We start from the raw sequence: 21,194 nt of genomic DNA, 5'->3' as shown, positions 1-21,194 counted from the left end.
CTCCCCTACCCCAGCCCCGCCATGCTGCTCCAATGTGAATTAATCCACTCTTTCCATTAAAACAGCTACAGTCAGCTTTGGCCTTCAGTGGAAACTCTGGTCTTCCTACCGTATACAATTACAGGGTGATTTTCTCTCAAATCCAGAGCAGGAGCACAAATAATTATGCTTATTGCATTCACAGCCTGGGCGCCTATGGAGGGATATTCCTGTCAGGTGTCCCAAATAGCATTAAAAGTAAATCTGTCATTGATCAGCAATTCAAATGTAACTGAATTCTGTATTTTATCAGTTGATGATGCGCTGGCCCCAGAAGGTCAGACCTGGTGTGTGTCTCTGTGAGGAACTAGGCTGAGAGCACTGGAAAGAGCATAGAACAGAGAGGCTGGGTCCAAAGGGAGGGGAGATGGCACAGGGCACATGGCATCCCACCGTCTGTGGTGCAGGCCCCTTCCAGAAACATCTACTGCAGAGCTGGCAGCATTCCCGGCCCTGGGAAGGGCCACAGAGAGGGTTGGACAACGTACGCCATGGTTTTTCCAAACCACCCTGAGAGCAGCTGCCCAGCAGGTGAGGTAGGGGTGGGGACCTATGACCCCAGAGCTTCTGGTATTTCTGAGGGAAGCAGGAGGACAGGACTGGCCAGATCTCCTTCTATTCTGCGCAGGGAAGGAGCTTGATGGACACGATCAAGATGTGTGTCCATGTTGCTGACCACAACCTGGCCTGGGGCCCCTCCCGCCTCTGAGGACCTGCTCTGGTCCAAGCCAACCCCTGCCCCTGGGGCCTGGGGCATCTTTGTGTCGCAGGAGCCTCTGTTTCTGGGGTGGTCCGTGGTCTCCAGTGCCCAGACCCTGGGCCCTTCGTGGAAACACTGCAGGAAGGACAAAGAGTCTCCCCAGATTGTCCTGCCACAGCAACGATTTCTGTGTTGGGGGCAACATGGGTGAAGCGTGTGCTTTCAGGAAAGGGGTCCCCGCCCCAACCCACAGACAGAAATCTGCTAATGTTTCTGGGGCTTCTTTAGAAGTTTCTGTGCTAGGCAGGGAAGACAACTAGGGACTGAGACTTCCCTATCCCAACCTCAGGCACCCCCACACCAGTTGAGGGCTGGGCTAGTCACTGTTAGCACCTGAGGAGGTGATGTAGGGTCCAGATGTTCCCGTGGGGGCCCTAGCATGGTGTGAAGGAAGCATGCACCCTCTCCCCTGCAGTCTGACCCTCTGAAGACCCAGGCCTCGGGGCCTCTGGGCCTTGTGCTGTGGCTGCTGATGGGCCACACCCTGACCTGCACAGGCCACGGTAGCACAGGGCAGATGTCCAGGCACCCAGGACCTCACTGCCCCAGGGGCCGGTTGACCATTCCTTGGCTTGAGCTGAGACTCTGGCCTGTTCCAGCTTTAATCTCTGTCTTCTGGGGGCTTCAGCCTTGTGCCTGGCAGGTCATACCACACGGACCCCTATGATTTAGGAGAATCACTTCCTCCTGCCACATCCTAGCAGTCCCACAGCACAGAGGCCCCTCCTCCAGGACCCCCTCCTGGACCAGCCCCCCTCTGTGGTTAGAGAGGATGTCTGTGTCTTCCCCTCACTCAGCCAGGAGTCAAACACAGCCCAGATGCAGCTGCCCTTCTGTCTTGGGCAGCCACATGAAAGGTGATCGTGGCTCCTCTCCTCACTAGACTGAACATTTCTTAAAGGCAGGGACTGTGGCATCACCTTCATCTTCATCGCCATCATTGTCTTGACCACCAGTGGTTACTGAGAGCCACCAGCACTTATAAGCATGCTGCTGCTGCTAAGTCACTTCAGTCGTGTCCGACTCTGTGTGACCCCATAGACGGCAGCCCACCAGGCTCCCCTGTCCCTGGGATTCTCCAGGCAAGAACACTGGAGTGGGTTGCCATTTCCTTCTCCAATGCATGAAAGTGAAAAGTGAAAGTGAAGTAGCTCAGTCATGTCCGACCCTCAGTGACCCCATGGACTGCAGCCTTCCAGGCTCCTCCGCCCATGGGATTTTCCAGGCAAGAGTACTGGAGTGCGGTGCCATTAAACTCCTTTAAATCTCTCGATACTCAGATGAGATAAGGTCTACTTTTAGTCGCATTTTACAGATGAGGAAACTGAGGCACAGAGAGATGGTAGTTCCCCTGAGGCCATGCAGCTGCCCAGGGAAGGCACCCAGATCCACACCAAGGCAGCTGGAGTCCAGACGTCCTTGGCCAACTCTGTATCTGGTCGAGGGCTCTCTGCTGACTCTGGTCAACATCTGGCCCTAGGAAAGGCCAGATTAGTTGGGGTGTGTGGCGTGGAGCACCACAGAGCCTTTCAGAGGGTAAGTGAGCTCATATCGATCAGGTTAAGAGAAAAAATAAAAGTGCAAAAAGATAGGTACAGTATGTTCCATTTGCAAAAAATGTTAAAGCACATTATGAATTGCACATGGCAAAGACATGATCAAAAACAAAGTCTGGGAGTCACCAGGACAAAGTCAGGACAGCAGTGCCTCTAGGGAGAGAGGAGAATGAGAACTTGGAGGGCTGGGGATGCATTCTTTCCTTAAACAACCATTGGAAGCAAATATGGAAAAATACCATCACATGAGCTAGACGGAGGCACCCAGGTGTGTGTTATGTACGGAGTGAAGGTTAAAATACTGCCACTGCTGATAGCGGAGCTGCTGCTGCTGATGGTAGTGATGGAGGTGGTGGTAAAGTTGATGGTGATGATGCTCCTGGAGATTTCTAAGCCTAAAGTCTACCTGAGTGTGCACTTAAATACTCCAGGAGAGACCTGTAGGAACAGGGACCCCCTATCTTGGATTCTACCTGCAGGAGAGGTGCCTCCATTAGTTTGGAGGCCCAGGCCCCCCACCTCACTGCTGTTTTCAGGGTGGGGCCCTGACCTTCTGGTTTCCCAAGGAGGCAGGAAGGAGTGTGATGGCCATGCTGAGGGGAGCGGTGCCTCTGTACCCTGCTACCTGGACAGAATCAGGAGTTAGAGCCCACGGAGAATGTGAGGATGTGGCCTTGGCTGTTTCAGGACAGAACTGGAGGCCCTGGGGTTTCTATCCCATCTCCTGCACCAACTCCCATTTTGCCATCCCCAGGAGGGCTCTTGGGACCTCTGCATCCAGCCTTTTCACTCAGCATACACAGTCTCATGGATTCTGAATTGGGGCCCTTTTCCACAGGCTACCTGGCCTGAGTGGCCCCCTAGGACCTGGGAGGCAGCAGCGCTGGACCTGCAGCGCCTCTCCTCTAGGCAAGAGGGCCACAGGGCTCCCCTAGGGGCCCCAGTGTCAACAGTGAGAGAGACAGTGTTGTGTGTACTTGACATTTCTCCCTCTCCCTGCATCCAGCTTTCCCGAACCTGAATATTTACAGTCGGGACCTCTCTGAACTTGCATGCACTTCAGTCACCTGGATTGCTCAAATGCTGGAGGCTCTCTGCTAGTCTACAGGGGCCCGCCTCCAGCTGGAGACCTGGACAGGTTTTAATTGGTTTGATTGCAATCCTCATCCCTCCAGCTGGGTCTCAGATCTTGAGCATTTGAGACAAGGATTGGGGAAATTGTTTCTGAAATTGAAATCAAGTAACAACATTAGCAGAGGCATCAAGGGAAGAATCTCCTAGAAAATACAGTTAGCTACTGACTGCAGAAGGGCCCTGGGCTGGGGGAGGGGCAGCCAAGCAGGTGTGTTCCTTCTGGGACCTCCTTCTGGGGCAGGGGTCCCCCACTGGGCCCCAGACAGTCTCTGTCAGTGACTGGTGAGGATATGTGGGCCATTTCTGCCCAACTCTGGACTCCTTCCCCTCTTTGCTCTCCTGCAAGGGGCTGGCCTAGACTCTTACAGGTGCATTGAGGCCTCTTTTCCCTCCACCCCCAGTCCTACTCCCTCTCCTTTCTCTTTCCAAGGCATTTTTTTAGGGGCTGGGGGGACAGGACAGTGACAAGATGTGCCTCTGACAAGTCTGTGGTCAGGCTGGGTGGGGACCTGTGAAGAGACCCCATGAAGCCAGATTCAGCCTATGGCATCTCATTTTCCACCTAATATAGTAATCCAGTTGGAAAAGAGTTCTTGCAGAAAAATGATCATTTCAAAATATAAGGAACCCATTATATGAAGAGCAAAGCTTTAAAGTCACATTTGTGGAAAGTGGGAGCTTTATGATTATGATTTAATGGTCCATAAAGTGAATCAGAGACAGGCAGAGTTTAGTTTGCAAAGAACACAGTAGATCTCAGGGATGTGGTCCACTAAGCCGAGGACAGCAGCCCCAGCTCCCTGCAGGATCCTGACCCTTTATCCTCAAGCCCCAAGCCCCAAGCCCCAACCGCTGGAGCCATTCTGCTCCTCTCAGGTCCAGGCTAAGGACACAGTGCAACAGAGGAAGAGCTTCAGATAATCTCCCTGAAGATGTCCCTTGAGAGGACATATCAGCCACCAGCACCTTCAGGTCTCACAATATTTCCCTCTCCTTCCATTGGCTCCTGTCACTCACACTCAGGACAGCCCAGCCCCTCCCCTACCGTCCATGGGGTCTGTCTAACATGCATGCTGGATGGGTGTCTGTCCTTCCCTCATGGTGCAAACAGAGAGGAGGCCGTGGGCTGTGTGGCCTGTGGCTCTGCAGGACATCATGACCAGGAGATGGGCCCAAGGCTGATCTGAGATGGGCAGGGAGCTGACCAACACCTAAACAGATGCTGTCCTTGATCATCCATATTTCCCAGCCTGCAGCCATGAGGGCCTATGTCAAGCCAGGCTGCTCATGACCCCAGCAGCTAACCCTGGCGGTGTTCCTGGAAGCTTCTCTCTGTGACCTGGGCATGCCCTTGGTCACAGGGTGTTTGGACCAAAGACAGCAGATGAGCCTGAACACCATGAGGCCGACCAGCCTGAATCACCTGCCCACAGGACAGGAGGATGAGAGGAAGACCTGCCTATGAGTCTACCTGTCCAAGAGTAGTAGTGGGTTGACTCAGGCACACCCCCATGCCAGGGGCCTCCAGGCTCAGGGTCAATGAGGAGTGGAGAGCAGTGCTCAGAGGGCCCCAGGGCCCCTGAAAATGGAGTCATCTGGAAAAGATCTGACAACTAGAGACAGGATTTTTCAAAGAAATAAAGGAAGGACCATGATGCATAAAAGGAACAGAAAATTATAAATCAAAATATTCATAGCAGCGCTAGTCACCATCACCAAAAGAATCCATCAGGGATGAAGGGAAAAACAAAGTGGTTTACCTTCAATCAGAAGATACTCTCCAGTCTTCCAAATACTTCACTCTTCAGTCTTCACAGAATACTCTTCAGTCTTGAAAAGGATGGAAGCTCTGACCCTTGCTACATGAAGGAAGCTCGAAGACATCATAGTAAGTGAAAGAAGCCAGACACTAAGGGGCAAATGGATGGTCCCACTCACAGGGAGTCCTTAGATTACTGGAATCCATGGAGGCCAAAGGAGAATGGTGGTTGTCAGGGGCAGGGGGAATGGGATGTGGAGTTGTCTAATGGGGACCATAAAAGGTTTGTGTTGATAAAAGGTTTTGGAAATAGTGACGAGTGCATATTATGAATGTCTTTAATGACACTGGGTCCTGGCCTCGCATGGGTCTCTCAGAACCACCCTCCACTCACTGCGCCCCCCTCCCCGCCGCCCCGCCAGGTACAGAGGAGGGTCCACGGCTTGACTGACAACCTGAATCCGAGTCTGAGGCTCAGTGCCTAGGAAACTGAGGGGTGGTGGAGTACACAGGGCGAAGGGAAGCAGAGACACTCTGCGGTGGGGCCAGCCAGGCTGGACTGAGCTTCACCCCACGGATGCGTCTGGAGTCCCAGCTGCGCAGTGATCTGCCCGCTCGCTTTGCCACCCTCCGCTCCCTCCCCTGCTGCCCTCCCCTCCCCGGGCCTCCGTGGCTCCCCCCACCGCAGCGCATCCTCGCCCCCTCTCCAGCCGCCCCCCTCCCCCGGGTTATTAATATCCGGGCCGGGCGCAGGGCCGCCGCGCATTCCCAGCTGGCAGCCGGGCAGGTGGCGCCGGCGACAGGGGCCTGGGCGCAGAGCGCGGCTCCGCGGGTGAGAGCAGCGGGCGGGCTCCCCTCCACCACGCGCCCCTGGGAGCCCCCACGTCCTCTGCGCGCCCCTACCGGGTAGAGCCCTCGGAAAGGTTCCCGTGCAGCGCCGAGTGTTTGGAGACGCTTAGCGACTAAGCGCCCGTCCAGAGCACGACCCCAGGGGGCTCGGCGCCCGCACCTGACGGCCCGGTGACGGAGGTGGGCGCAGGCACAGCGAGGGTGCGGGGCGGGAGAAGGGGCCGGGACCCTCCCGGGGGCGGGGCGCCCTCCCCGCTGGCCCGCACAATCCTCGGCAGGATCGCTCGGCCACGAGGCCCTCCCAGCGGACCCACGGGAGATGCGCGGCGCTTCGGAGGGTGGAGAGGGTGAGGTGTGCGCGGTGGGCTCGGCGGCTGTTTCGCGTCCCTCCTGGGAGGTCCTCCGCCGGGTTCGCGGCAGCCCCTGCGGGAGGGCTCTGGAACCCGGACCCACTGGGGGCTGCGGCCGCGGAGGGCGCCTCGGGCCGGTAGGAAGGATCCCAGCTCCCCTCGTCAGACCCGAGGCTGAGCCAAGTCCCACGGGCAGGGGGCCTAGGACAGCGTCTCTGCACCCAGCTTGCCCTTCTGCACCGAGGGCTCAGTTGGACGCCCCGAGTTTATCCATGTTAGTGCGAACGCTGTACCTGTAGAGGGAAAAAACCGGGAACCAGCTTTATCCGGCCACATTATCCCTGGATGTGGGGAGACTGAGCAATAAAGGGGCCTCTCCTCTCATTCAGGTATTCAAGTTTTAGGTCTTTTTTTTTTCTCATGAGGGTAGTTTTCATACAGTAAGCACGGGTCATGAGTGTGCAACTCCAGGAGTTTTTACATGTCCGTAGTCGCTAAGTCGTGACTGACTCTTTGGGACCCCATGGAATGCATAGCCCGCCAGACTCCTCTGTTCATGGGGAGAATACTGGAGTGAGTTGCCATGCCCTCCTTCAGGGGATTTTCCCAACCCAGGGATCAAACCCAGGCCTCCCGCATTGCAGGCGGATTCTTTCCCATCTGAGCCACCAGAACACCTGTGTAACTAGCGCCACATGAGGACGTAGCAAAAGTCCATTCCCCGGAGTGCTCTCGAGCGCCCCCTACCAGTTGACACCCTCTTCAACCACTCATAGAGGTTTTGCCTCTTCCCCAGCTTCATTCAGGTAAAGGGAATTACAGTGTGTACTCTTTGGGTGTGGTTTCTGTTTCAGGCCCCCCACCCCCACCCCACTCAACAGAGCATATTTGAGTTTCATCAAGTTGTTCAATAATTTCATTTTCTTCATCGCCTTGGAGCATTTTTATTGGGGGGGGGGGTCACAGTTTCTTTATCCACACTACTGTTCATGGACGTTTGGGTGGTTTCCAGCTTCTGACTGCTATGAACGTTCTCACTCTTGCTTTTTGCGGCCATTTGCCATCTATGGGGTCGCACAGAGTCGGACACGACTGAAGTGACTTAGTAGTAGTAGTAGCACTAATTTTTCTTGGCATAAATCTAGGAGTAGAATTGCTGGATGAGAGGACAGACGTGTGTCCAACTTTACTGAGGGTGCCAGATTGTTCGCCACAAGCGGCTGCACTGTTCTTGTCCTCTACTAGCAGTTCAGGAGTTCCTTTCCTTCATGTCTTCCCAGCAGTTTTACGAATTTCCTGTTGAAATTTTGTCGTGTTTTTTTTTTCTTCTTTCAGTTGAGTCATTGGTCTTCATTGATTTGTAGTTCTTTCACATATTTTGATTACTAGTTCTTTGTCTGATATGTGTCTTCTGATCATCTTTTCCCAGTCCATGGTTTACATCTTTTACTCTTTCAGTGAAGTTTTTAATTTTCATGAAATCCAATTGGTGGGTCTTTTACTGCAAGTATTTTTTGCCCTTTTTTTTTTTTGAGAAATCTTTGTTTACCCACAGTCGTGCAGATATTCTCCTATATTTCTTCCAAAGCTTGATTAATTAATTGATTTAATCTATTACATACAGGTACACAGTCCACCTTGAATTGTTTTCTTGTGTGGTAGGAGATAGGAATCAGGTTTATTTCCCCCATGTGAATAAAGGAAGATTATGAGGGCTTTCCCCTCTTTATCTAACATATTTTCCTATTTGAACTTTAAAGTCGGCAGATATTACTTTTGCAATCTGAACAAAATGTATTTTTTAAAAACATACAGGAGATCTATATGGGGAGGAAGACACAGGGGTCAGCCTGGCTTCCCTGCCCTTCACGGATGAGGAAGTGAGAAGGCCTAGTGAGAACTCCTGGTTCATCCAGGAGTGAACCATCCTGGTTCACGCCTGCTGTGCTCTGATTTTCAGGAAAGGCCATCGAGCTGAGAGGCCTTTGAACTTGCACCGTGGCCCATGGTGGGAATGCTACTGGGGCATGCATGGGGAGCAACTGGTCTAGGTGGTTCTCTGGTCCCCCTGGATAGCTGGGGAACTGAGGCAGGGTGTTAGAGTTCTGCACGGACAGTCCCCAAGGGGGCGTCACAGTTGGTGAGCACTGTCCCCGTGCAGGCCTACCCAGCCTGGTGGGAACTGTGGCTTCTTATGGCCTCCTGGGAGTGGGAAGGGAAGGGGTGCCTGACCTACATCTTTAATGAGCATCCTCTCCCGCAGGACAAGCTTGTTGCCCACAGATGCCCCCTCTCTACCTGAAGGAGCAGCAGGCCCCAGCCCGAAGCCCAGTGTGAAGTGGCAGAGATGGCGCTGAGCCCAGAGCCATCAAGCAGGTTCCCGGTGCCAGCTACAATGGGCAGCGCCATGCCCGAGCTGCCTGGTGCCCTCAATGCGTCCCTCAACAGCTCATTGGCTAGCCCGACGGAGCCCAACTCCCTGGAGGACCTGGTGGCCACGAGCACTATCGGAGTGGTGCTCTCGGCCATGGGCGTGGTGGGCATGGCAGGCAACGTGTACACGCTGACGGTCATGTGCCGCTTCCTGCACACCTCTGCCTCCATGTACGTCTATGTCATCAACTTGGCGCTGGCGGATCTCCTCTACCTGCTCAGCATCCCCTTCATAGTAGCTACCTACATTACCAAGAGGTGGCACTTCGGCGACGTGGGCTGCCGCGTCCTCTTCAGCCTGGACTTCCTGACCATGCACGCTAGCATCTTCACCCTGACCCTCATGAGCAGGGAGCGCTACGCCGCCGTGGTGAGGCCCCTGGACACAGTGCAGCGTTCCAAGGGCTACCGCAAGGTCCTGGCACTGGGCACGTGGCTGCTGGCACTGCTGCTGGCACTGCCCATGATGCTGGCCATCCGGCTGGTCCGCAGGGGCCACAAGAGCCTCTGCCTGCCAGCCTGGGGCCAGCGCACCCACCGCGCCTACCTGACGCTGCTCTTCGGGACCAGCATCGTGGGGCCTGGCGTGATCATCGGACTGCTCTACGTCCGCCTGGCCCGGGCCTACTGGTTGTCACAGCGGGCCTCCTTCACGCAGACGCGACGGCTGCCCAACCCCAGGGTGCTCTATCTCATCCTGGGGATTGTGCTGCTCTTCTGGGCCTGCTTCCTACCCTTCTGGCTGTGGCAGCTCCTTGCCCAGTACCGCGGGGGCCCACCGCTCGCTCCCCGCTCCGCCCGCATTGTCAACTACCTGACCACCTGCCTCACCTATGGCAACAGCTGTGTGAACCCCTTCCTCTACACGCTGCTCACCAAGAACTACCGTGACTACCGCCAACGCTCGCTCCACGGCAGGGGCACCGGCGGGCCCGTGGGTGTCCGCAGCTTCCTGCAGGGCCACACCCGCTGCCAGCGTGGCTCGGGTCGCTCCGTGTCCTCCAGCAGCCAGCAGGCCACTGAGACCATCGCACTGTCCCAGGCGGTCCCCAGGAGTCTCTGCGTCTGAGAGTCCCCAGCCTCCCTGTGGGCCCTGGGGGTAGGCTGTGGGGAGCGGCCCCTGGAGCCCAGGTCCCTCCTGGACCACCCTCCCCACTGTCTGCCGCCCTTCCCCAGTCCTCTTCCAGAAAGCTCCTTGCTATCCCTCACCCCTCACTCACTCCAGCTCCATCAGAGCAGCTACTTTCCTCATACTGCCCAGAAGTGCTCCCTACCCTGTCCATCTGTGAGGGTCTGCAGGAGGCTCGGGCCCAGGGCCAGCTCCTAAAGACCGTGGTGAGTGGAGTCTTCACCGGCCCCCTGCAGACTTGAGTGCATACCTGACCGTGTCGCCGCACAAGCTGCCTGCGTGGGACCCTCCTCCTGGCACAAGTGTGGCCCCGGTGGCACCCATTTCTCCCAACTGCCATGTGGTTCCATCCCTCACAGCTTCAGCACCTGGAACAATAAACACTGATCTCCCTGAGCCTTGTCTGCCACAGCAGTGTGGGTGGGGTGTCAAGGGAGGCAGGACCCCCAGGACGTTCTCCTTGGAGGAACCCATCTGCCTGACCAGGGAGGGGACACGTCTGGCCATTCAGCCTTCCTGACATGATGAGTGGGTGCCATCCAGCCTGAGCTAGGCCCTGGGTGTGGGGCCTGAGACCCTGGGGCGAGTGAGGCAGGGAGCCCCCAGCCTCAACCTGCTCAGGGAGGATGGGTGGCTGGGACATCAGTCTAGGGCAGGAACTTGGAGCTCAAACAAAAACCATGAGCCAGAATTACTCTCCCATTTGCAGCTCACCTGCCTTTCCCTCCCCAGACCTTGGGGGGATGGGGGGGAGTGGATCATATACAACGCATGTAGGGGATTATCTCATGCCTCCTGTGTACAGCATCCCAGTTGGACCTCCTATGGACACCAAGACCATCAAGCCCTGCCCACAGAGAGCCCGCTCACAGGGAAAGGTTTTGGACCTACCCCAACCCCTATCCCACACTCCCGCGACCAGTTCACTCCACACTGGGCCCCTAATTCACATCCCACATCTGGGCCCCAGCCACGGCTGCACACACCTCAGACTCAAGGCCTTGACTGGATCCTAATGTGTGGACAGGTGGAGATCTGGCCCCTAATTATGGAGTGTGAGGCTACTGGCCCCACTTGGGACCCCCAATGTTTTGGGAAGAAAACAGCCCAAAGTTTGTACCTTGATCAAGGCCCCATGTTTCTGTTTCCTGAATCCTGATTCCAGGATGTACCCAGAAGGCCCCAGACTTGGAAAACAGAAACCCTCCCCTACCCTGAGTGTCCCTGCAATCCCCACTCATCTGCACATGTGAAGGTGTTCTTTGCACTATTTCTTGGCATGATACTGAAGAACTTACATTTTTGGCCCCAAATTTAAGACCTGAGTACCCTCGTTAATGCTCCCAGGTGGGCTAGCTGATCTTCTACTGCCAGGCCTGAGACAGCTGCGGGGGCTGTCTTCCCACTTCCCACTTAGAAGTGCCCCCACCATCCTGCCAGCCTCTGGGGAGCCTCATGATAACACCCTGAGTGTTTCAGAGTGCTTAAAAATGTCCAGCAGGCTCTCATGCCTATGTACTCACGCACACAGCCACGTGGAGACTCCTACTGGCCTACTATGGCTTGGCCAACCTCCCTGGACCCACTGCTCACAGCCCCTCCCTCTCCCCTCACCACAGGCCCCCAGGACTCACCAGTCAGGGACCGGTGATTTATGGAGGCCTAGTCTGGCTCAAGACCCACAGTCATCAGCCCATCGGGCACGGTGCCTGGCCCTTGGCAAGCCGGAGAGCAGAGAGCCCTGGGGTGAGGGGCCAACTGGGGTGAGCTTGTGTGTGGCTAGAATAGGGCTCTAGAAGCAGGTTAGGGCTCCTGTTCAAATGCTACAGCTTTATAGGGGGAGTTTCACACCATAAAACTCATCCACTGAAAGTACAAGTAATGATTTTCACTGAAAGGACAGAGTCATGTAACCAACATCCCAGTTCAGTCTCAGGGCATCTGTCAGGCCGGGTGTGCGTGCTCAGCCATGACTGACTGTTTGTGACCCCATTGGACTGTAGAGCCCGCCAGGCTCCTCTGTCCTGTCAGGCAGGGAGCTCCAAAGAAATCAACCAATAGGGCAGACGTATAAATATTAAAAGGTTCTTTAAAGGAATTGGCATAGTGATTAAGGGACTGGCATGTCTGGGATCCATTGGCGGGTGGGGCAGCAGGCTGGCAGGCTGGAAACTCAGGGAGAAGATGCTGCAGCCTTGGGGCAGAATTCCTTCTTTCCCAGAAACCTCCGTTTTTGCTGGAAGACCTTTAAGCGCCTGGAGGAGCCCCACCCACCATGTTCCGGGAACAGACGCCCTTCTGTAGTGTGGGCAGAGCTGAATGTGCCCCCGTGGATGAACACGTGTTGGTTGTGGGCATTTGAGGTGCTTCCACCTTTTCCCTAAATGAACAGGGCCACCATGACCACCCGTGGGGCCACGTGTCTGCCACCCCTCCAGCCGCCCTGCGTGAGGGCTCCTGGTCTCCTGGCTTCTCCATCCTGCCCACCCTGCCCTCACTCTGGGCAGGCACCGTTTTATGACAAAAGAGCAGCTGTTCTGGGTAAACTCGGATTCGAAACAGGTGGCTCTGTGATGGCGACCGTCTCTCAGAGTCACGTGTCTGCAGGGCTGGGGCCCTAGGCCTCGCTCAATGGGTGGTGGCAGGCTAGTGGGGGCAGGGGCACCCCCCCTTCCCATCCGCATCACCTTGGCTTCCAACAGGAGTGAGTCCAGGCTTCCCTACCTCCAGCTCTGTCCCAGGAACCTGGGGCATCCCCACCTGGTAACGTGTACCGAGGGAGGGGCAGCCGGCAGGGCCCCTCAGGAGAAGGGGACATCATCATGGCCACCTTCACTGTGGGCTGTCCTGGTTCTACGGGTCATCTGAACCCTTATGACCAGTTTCCCATGTCCCCAGAAAGGCACTGGATAGGTCACCACCCTATCCCCACGACCTGGGGAAGGCCCTGACCAGGTCTCCTGTCCCCTGTCCCCAGGAAGACACTGACAGGCACACCCACAGGCCTCACATCCTGCTGGGAGGATGGGGCTTCTCCAAGTGCCGAGTATTTTCCAATAGTTCAAAGGCAGTGAGGAGGGCTTCGAACCCGGGGTTTGCTCTGCAAATTGCCTTGTGTTATCTGGAGCTTAAGACCATAGGGCTTTGCTGGAGATCTGCTGGTGTGGACACCATGGGAAGCAGTGCAGATGCCATGGGACCAGGTCATAGGGAACACAGCCAGGGAAGCCCCAAAGGGATGTTCACCTCTGGGTGCTGGCACCCTCTGACCTTAACCCCCACACACCCCAACCACAGTTGAGGCCTGTGGTGAGGGGCCTTGTCCTGGGGTGGGCTGCTCCCTGCCTGCCTCCTGTCCCTTCCCTGCCTGCCCCAGAATCTCAGGCCCCCACAGGTGCCACTGGGCCTGGGCCTCTGCTCAGGCATCCTTCCCCCATTGTCAGGGTCCCCAGTGACCCAACAGTCTGCACTGGACATCCTGGATGACAGCCTCTGCTCCTCCTGAGCAGGGGACCACCAGGCTGTGCACGGAGCTGCTTTATACACGCAACTGGGGAGAGAGGGAGCGGGACACGGGCCACCACTCCAGAAAATGGTGACAGTGTCCCTCTCCACTCTACAAGCATCAGCTCAGCAAACTGAGCTCCTGAAACCAGGTGGAGGTCTCCCCTGGGGCCTCCGCCCTGCTGGGCAGAGGGGCCAGTAGGGGGTGTGGAAAAGGGGGGAGGGAGAGAGGGAGGAGCAAAGGGGAGGGGTGAGGGAAGAGAGGAGGAGGGGATGGGGGAGAGAGGAGTGGGAGGGGGTGGGGAGTGAGTAGGCAGGATGGGAGGTGCAGCGGGAGCTCCTCTCCCACAGCACAGGATGTCAGGAGCTAAGAGGAGCTGCTGTCTGAGTCCAGCCTGGGCCTCCAGGGCAGCGGTGGTTAGCAGTGGGGATGAGCAGGCTGTCGACTGTCTGATAGATGAGCATTCAGGCTGAAGGTCACTCAGGGTGATGGATGAGGTCTCAGCATTTAAATGCCAGCCACCCAACCTCCAGACTTGCAGATGAGGAGGCCAGGCCAAGGCCAGGCTCAGCCCACAGTGCTCCTGACAGCTTACAAGGCACCACTGCACTGACTTGGGTCCCTGACCACTGCCCAGGCCACCCCCAGCCCCCACCCTGCATCAGGGGAACGAATTTCTTTTCAGAGAAGATTGCTGGGATCCCTCTGTGAGACACTAACTGTGCTCCAATGGAATGTTTTGTGAATATGGATTTTGTTCCAGCAGGGTTCCCATGAATCTGGGTTAATAGGGTGCAGGCTGGATGGGGAGGTCTTTGCTGGGGTTGGTGCATGAAGCTCGTTTAGAAGACCTTGGGCACAAAGCCATGGGGACTGGGTGCCCAACTGCATGAGGGCCAGGCCTATGGGCATGTCTCCCCATCCCGTCTTCACCCCCTGCACCCTCTACCCTGAGTTTTCCCACCCCACTCCCCTCAGTTCCTATAGCAAAAACAAGGAGTGGGGACAGTGATCAGGCAGGCTGTGGGGCCTGCGACTAGGACAGTGGTGGCCGGCACCCACTGGGGAATGAATGAGTATATGAATGGACAAACTGTGTCCCTCTACTAGGGACCTGCTGCCCTCTCATATTCTGTCGTCTGTCTTCCCGGAGATGGTGGAAGGGGGAAGGAACCAGGGGCGGATGAGTGCACAGCCGAGTTCACAGCCAAGCTCACAGGAGGCAGAGGCATCCAGGAGCCTGGTGGTGGAGCCCCGGGGTGATGGATTTACCAGGTGCAGGCACATTCCTGCCCCGCAGGCCGGACAGTTTCCAAGAGGCTCAGCCTTGGCAGGGATTTGGTTGCTGACCCGCGGTCTTTTTCAGACCCAGGAGAGTGGCCTGTCCCAGTCCACAAACTTGTGCCCTGAGTCCCTCCCTCCAATCTCCCGTGGGTCCCCGGGGTAGGAGGTGGAGAGAGCCCAGCTCTTGCACCAGCACACAGAGCGCTCAAGTCACTGGGCTGCACGCCCAAGACTGCCGCACTTGGTGTAAATTTCTCATCAACAAAGAAACGCACACAGTGCAAAGTTTCCGCTACTCCTAATTTTTTCAGGAACTCATTCTTTGGGAATCGGATTGCACCTACAACCAGTAGACACCGCTGTTTACCTGCCCAGGGAGCTCTCTCTGCTTTTGTAGACCATCCTTATCAAATGGAATTCGGGGGGTGGGCAGTACCAGCGACAGTAGCCCTGCCTGGTAGGGTAGCCCAGCCAATTTGTAGAGACCTGAACTCTGACCTGATTCCACGCCTGAACACACCCACCTGAAGGGCCAGGCTTGGGGGGCAGGATGCTGGGGCTCCTTTCCATCCTGGAGAAAGCCCTCGGCTCACAGGCACCTCCACTTACATACCCACCAGGCAAGAGAGAGGAGGGAGCTCAGCCAGCAGAAGGTGGGAGCCCCCACCCCAGGCAGGGGGTGGGGATGGCCAGAGTCTAGCCTGGGCCCTATACACCCACAGACCACCAAACTGGGAATCGGAGAGCCCCAGGGCCACCTGCAGGAGCAGGTTTTTCCATTGGAATTCCAGACAGATGACGCTCTGAGCAGGAAGACCGAGAGGCTGCCAACAGCCAGCAGCCAAGAGCACCAGACTCCTGCCTTTCCCAGGCTGGCCAAGGGCCCAACCCCACGCAGGGGGTGGGGTGGGGGGTTCTCCTGGGCCCAAGCGAGGAGAGCCCCATCCCCTGAGCTGCCCAGGGCGGGCCCCCAGGCAGGACAGCTCTGTCCTGCCACCTTTCCCCTCCTGGAGCTGTGGAGACGGAGGCATGGTGGGCCTAAGTGCTGAGTGGGATCAGAGCCAGGAGGCAGCTGGGTGTTCGGCGGCCCAGGAACTCCAGTCCACCCCCTCTGCCCTTCCTCCATGTGCAAATTCCCTGGTCCCCCAGGAGGGCCCCTCAGCGAGCTCACCATTGGGTCATTTTTTTTTTTACAAAATTCTCTTTATTCCCACTTCAGCTGAGGAACCAGGCCACGCGGGATCCACAAGGAGCCAGGAGCACCCATCCTCGGCTCGGTGGGTCTATTCCCCTTTGCCCTTCATGGCCTGAGGCACCCCACAGTGTGATTGAAAGCCCAGAGCCTGATCTCAACCCAAAACTGTGTGTCAGTGTGAAATACCGAGGCTGCCTGGGCATCAGAGTTGGCTGCCCTGTGCCAAGATTCTTCCCCAGGGCCGCGACAAGTCGAGGCCAGACCTGGGGCCTGATGGGGGATGGGGAACCTCCATTTCTGCCCTTGGTCTCCCAATGTTCCCCACTCCTCCCCACATCCTGCATCTTCCCCAAGCCGCAGCAGCTGGGCAGAGCTAGGATGGACCATGTGTGCCCCACGATACGCCCCGCTGGGCAGTGGGCAGCTGAAGCCCGGGAGACGTGGCCAGGAGGTAGTCCTGGTGCGTGAATGATTACAGGGACGAGGGAGGTGCTGAAGGAGTAACATGAGCCCGCGTGCCCACCTGTGATGGGCATGGGGGGGCTGCCTGAGCTGACAGTGAAGTTGGGGTGCCAGCTGGGGTCTCCTGGGTAGGACCTGAACCTGGCTGAGGGGTCCGGATCCCCCTCTGAGGGGTCTGTGCCTGAAGCCCAGCCCCAGGGGGCAAGACCCAGGCACCCTGGATGCAAGGCCTCAGCGAGGGTTCCGAGGAGCTGGTGGGCATGGAGGGTGGGGGGTCCCCAGGAAACAGTGACCCCACCCCCACCCTGCATTGTCCTCAGAGACACAGGCACAGGAGAACACGTGATAGGGCCCACACGGGGTCTCATTGATGAGACGGCTCATTATGTCAACCTCGCAAACAAAGAATAAATCACAGTGATCCGTGAGACTGACCAAATTGCCCAAACGGCATCCTGTTATCTCACTGGCACCTATCTTCTCAAAGCTGCGAGATCACCAGATTCCAGACCTCCAGCTAGGTGACCATCCCTTCAGACAATTTTTCACTGGTGGGGTATAAGAAGGACTCTGTCAGAAAGAGAGAACACTGGTTCTCCTAAAGAGCCAGTCACCCTCTCTTTTCTCTCTAATAAATTTCCTTTTCTTGCCTGACTACCCCGCTCACTCTTTTTCTCTGCACTCACCTTACAACACCCACGGCTCGGCCTCTACTCCCTGCCACATCCCCCTCACCCCACAAACCTTGCTAGTGCCTCGGAGTCCCTACAGGGCAGAGAGAGGGGCAGGTTTGGCTACATGGGGTGGGCAGCGAGGGTGTTGAGGGGCCAGGGACTCTGGGAGCGGGCAGCAGGTATAAGCACATGGCCCGCTTTTCCTGGGAAGGACGTCTTGGTCCAGGACCCACCTTGGGTGTGCAGAGATCCTGGACAGCATCTACCCACCTCCCCTTCCTCTCCTCTCCCTCCTCCTCCTCCTCCCTGTTCACCAGAATTTTTCAGGAATGAGGTCCTTCCTGAGTGCCCTGCAGCTGTCTGTTCTTTATCAAGGGGAATGAGAGGAGATGAGTAGGTGCCCCCCATGTCTAGGAAACCCAGGGACAGTTGGCAGGGGCAAGGGGCTCAAGCTGGGCACCTGGCCAGGTGTGTGGCCACAGCAAGATTCCAAGCCCCTGCCTTCTGGGACCACTGGGATGGAGGGTAGTAGCCATGACTCCCAAGCTGCAGGTGGAAGTGGTGTCCCTGATGGCCTCAGGAAGGGGGGCTGACCTGCACCCCCAGCTCCACTGGGATCTGCTTGGCCTCAAAGGTGCTGAGACGGAAGGAACATCAAGGTGGGGCCACAGATCTGCAGGAGACAGAACACAGCCATCCACCCTCATCTAGACTCTTCCCATTACTCTGCAGGGCACGGTGTGCTGGCCAGCACGGGGGGTTCAGGCCCCCAGGGGTGAACAGTTACAGAGGGGTAACTAGGGGGCCGGGGGCACTGGGATGGTAGACGCCTGGAGGGTCTCTTCCGGAGAGGAATGGGGGCACTACACTTCTCCTGAAACTCAAGATCAAGATAAGAAACTGGTATTTACATGTCAGTGCGTCCAAGGAGACCCCGAGATGGGTTGGATGTGGACTGAGGATGTCTCCCTCTTCCCCGGGGCCACCAGGAGTCTCCAGCCTGGAGTTTCACTGAGGTCTGGTTCACTGGTGTTCTCCCCTGCTTGGCCTCAATCTGCTATTCCATCTCATCTGCTTTACTGCTTTGTAATTTGTCAATGTGTCTCAGACTGTACACATGCTAGAGGATAAAATCTTGCTGCCCCCACCTGCTGCCCCTCCCCTTCCACCCCAGCCCCTCCTTTCCAGGCTGAGCACTGCCAGGGCCCAGAGTTTGGTGTGACTGGCTTGGTTTCTGGAAGATGCTGCATCACTGGGGACTCACATCACTAAAGTCTTAGGTCCTTGGTCTCCTAGTCTCAGGGATGAGCAGAAGTGTCCCCATACCCCTCCTCCCTGTGAAAACCTCTAGAAGGTGTGGGACGCCCTGAGATGCTGTGACTTCGGAAGGCAAATGAGCCAGTACCCAGTGGGCAGGGCAGAGATGCCACCAATTAGGGGGCTGGCAGTGGGGACCACTTCCCTAGACGGCATGAGCAAACCCTCAGCACAGCCCATAAGGCCCACCCAAGGCCCCACAGTGCAAGCCCACAAGGTGCCTGGGAGTTGGTGCTGCCTAGGGGCTGAGGGCTGGTGGGGACTGGGGCGGCTTGGTCCCATTCTCATGTGAACACTGTGTTGGAGAGGAGAAAAGGGAAGTGAAGTGGCTCCAGGATTAGAAGATCCAGACTGAGAACCAGCATGGATCCCAAGACCCTTCAAGGCGCTTCCAGTTGTAATTCGAAAGGGAACAGACAGACTGGTGTTTTGCTCTGGATCAGCCCTGAGATGGGGTGGACAGCTGTGGAGATTTCTGTAAATCCTCCATCCCTCCAGTAACAGCCCTGTGGCCCCTGCAACAACCCCCTGAAGCCACCGTCCCCTGCTCTGCAGCCCCTGCCCATGGGCCTCACACAAATCATGGGGATGGTACAGCTACGTCCTTCCTGCCTGCTCATGCTGATGCCTGGTCCTGCCATCTGTTGCTGCTGAGCACCTTCCAAGCCTCCCCAAATCCCAAGACCCTCCTCCTCCCAAGCTGCCCTGAGGCCTGGGCACCACTGCGCTGGACAAGGCATCAGCTGCACCTGCCCACCTGGTAAGAAGGCAGAGGCCTGGCACAGTGGAGGTGCCAGGCTGTGAGCGGCAAAGCCAGCCTCAAGGTGGACACAAGTGACCCCACCCTCCCTGCTCTGGCTGAGCCCAACTCTCGCACAATTGGTGGGGCCACACCTGCTCTGGACGCCCTCCCTGGCACACTGTGGCCACTTCTGCAATTTCTTGCCCTTTCCTCCTGTGCAGGGCAGGAAAGGTAACTTGCAGCCTGAGGGAGGAAGGCCAGCTCAGGTACCATCCCACTGGGTCAGCTCCTGACCTGATGTCTTGGCTTCAACTCTCAGTGGGGCTCAGCCGTGTTCAGGCCTGGCCCTGGTGGCTGGCTTGCCAGCAGAGCTGGAGCAGCAAGCCCTTCTTTCCAGCAGTGAGACCAACGCTCACTTTCTTTGATTCAGACACTAAACACTTTTTAATAGGAAATAAGTCACTCAGCAGAGGGTATATCAGGACCCTCACTTCTCCCTGGAACAGACCACGTCCACCCTTGGTCAGGACCTCCCTGCAGGACTGAGGCGTTCACGAGGCCCCAGGTGAGCACTGCTGGGGGCCACCCAGCACGTGCACATACATCTCCAGGGCTTATACACTTTTTATTTAAATGAAGGACATTCTTGTTTTCACCCAAATCTTTATTTCTTTGTCCAAGAACCTCTGTGATGAGTATGAAGAGGATAAGTAGCAAAGACTGTCAATGAAAACCAGTATCTTAGTTATTTCTAAAACACTTCAACCACAACTAAACCATCAGACCCACGTCCGCCCCACCACCACCGCCCTGAGATGTAGCAAGTGGCCATGTGGGCCATGGAACACCCAGGGATGTCTGCCCATCCTCAGATTGAGGGTACAGTGTCACTCAGATAACTCAAAAGTTATAGAACAAAGAGAGGCCTGCACTGGGCTTTCCTATCAGAGGTCACAGCATCCCATTCTGAGACCAGAGCAACCAACCTCTGAAAAGCCAAAATGGGAGAAATCAGAGGACAACCCAGACGGGAGGAGATAGCTTTTCCTGTACAGACTGAGGCCGCTGGTCCAACCTAGAGACAGTGTGTCCAAGCATTGTGACCCTAAGGTCACCCCGGTCTGCCACCCAGATCCTGGCCTTCATCCTTCCCAGACCTGCCCAAAGTCCTTTAGAAATAGGAACCACGATCCAGGCTTCTGTGGTGATGGAGGACCCACCACCCCATAACCTGTCGTCATGATCCAGAGGGGAGCACACGTCTTCGTCTGCACGTGAAAGCTAGGCCCCACAGCGCTGAGACATACACATCATCGCCCACCGGCAGGAGGGACTCCCGGCAGACCAAGGTGCAGACCCAAGGGTCCCAACTTCCAGACCCTCACTGAAGCCTTACGGGCCTCACAAGGGCTCATCCCAGGGTCCAGAAACTCTGCCCCTCCCTGTAGAAGCCCGATGGCTGCAGAGCTTGGGGAACCTGCGGGGCTGTGGTGGCCAAGGGTGCAGCCTTCTCTAACAGAGGGGGCAAGGGTCCACACTGGGTGGGCGGAGGAGAAGGTGCTGTGGTTCCTCCCGGGTCAGGGTGGCCAGGACAGTCCTGCCCCCACAGCCGTTTCTGGGGCTCTCTCAAGGAGGGTGGAGCAGCAGGTACCCAAACCCCAGGCCGGATGCTTTGTGGGGCAGCCCTGAAACCTTGCCCAACCCTGGCAGAAGCCACCTGATGAACACGACCCTCCCCCTGGGCTGCGCTGCCTAGGCCTCCCCCACAGCTGGTCTATTTACCATTCCTGGCTCCCCTGACCGTTACTTTTACGTAAAAGGCATGGATGGCTCTGAGACGAGGAGGGGGTTGTAAAGACCTGAACTTGTACAGACAGACCCTCAGCTGGACAGGAGGTCCCAGGTGAGCTGAGGATGGCCACATTGGGAACACACTCCAGGCTTGTGTCAGGGACCCTGGCCGGTGATGGAGCAGAGCCCAGCCTGGCATGAACACACTCTCAGGG

At 56.7% G+C, this 21,194-nt stretch overlaps 1 protein-coding gene across 3 annotated transcripts; it reads left to right on the top strand.

Moving 5' to 3' along the window:
* The first annotated feature begins 6,008 nt into the window (after window positions 1–6,008).
* On the top strand, window positions 6,009–10,925 carry UTS2R (urotensin 2 receptor). 3 transcript variants are annotated; one of them, XM_042256224.2, is made up of 2 exons: window positions 6,009–6,080; window positions 8,711–10,925. In XM_042256224.2, the coding sequence occupies exon 2, from the start codon at window positions 8,795–8,797 to the stop codon at window positions 9,947–9,949; it is 1,155 nt and encodes a 384-aa protein (XP_042112158.1). In that variant the 5' UTR covers window positions 6,009–6,080; window positions 8,711–8,794; the 3' UTR covers window positions 9,950–10,925. The 3 variants fall into 3 exon arrangements, with proteins under 3 accessions (XP_042112158.1, XP_014954377.2, XP_042112157.1); XM_015098891.4 differs by having other exon boundaries at window positions 6,009–6,277; XM_042256223.2 differs by lacking the exon at window positions 6,009–6,080 and adding an exon at window positions 6,352–7,253.
* The last annotated feature ends 10,269 nt before the right edge of the window (window positions 10,926–21,194 follow it).

Source organism: Ovis aries, chromosome 11 (assembly GCF_016772045.2).
Source record: "Ovis aries strain OAR_USU_Benz2616 breed Rambouillet chromosome 11, ARS-UI_Ramb_v3.0, whole genome shotgun sequence".
NCBI lineage: Eukaryota > Metazoa > Chordata > Mammalia > Artiodactyla > Bovidae > Ovis > Ovis aries.
Note: the sequence above shows the minus strand (reverse complement) of the source record. Positions and strands in the feature narration are given on the sequence as shown.

Excerpts from the sequence above, each read along its gene's own strand:
- UTS2R (XM_042256224.2), top strand. The coding sequence starts at position 8,795 with ATGGCGCTGAGCCCAGAGCCATCAAGCAGGTTCCCGGTGCCAGCTACA.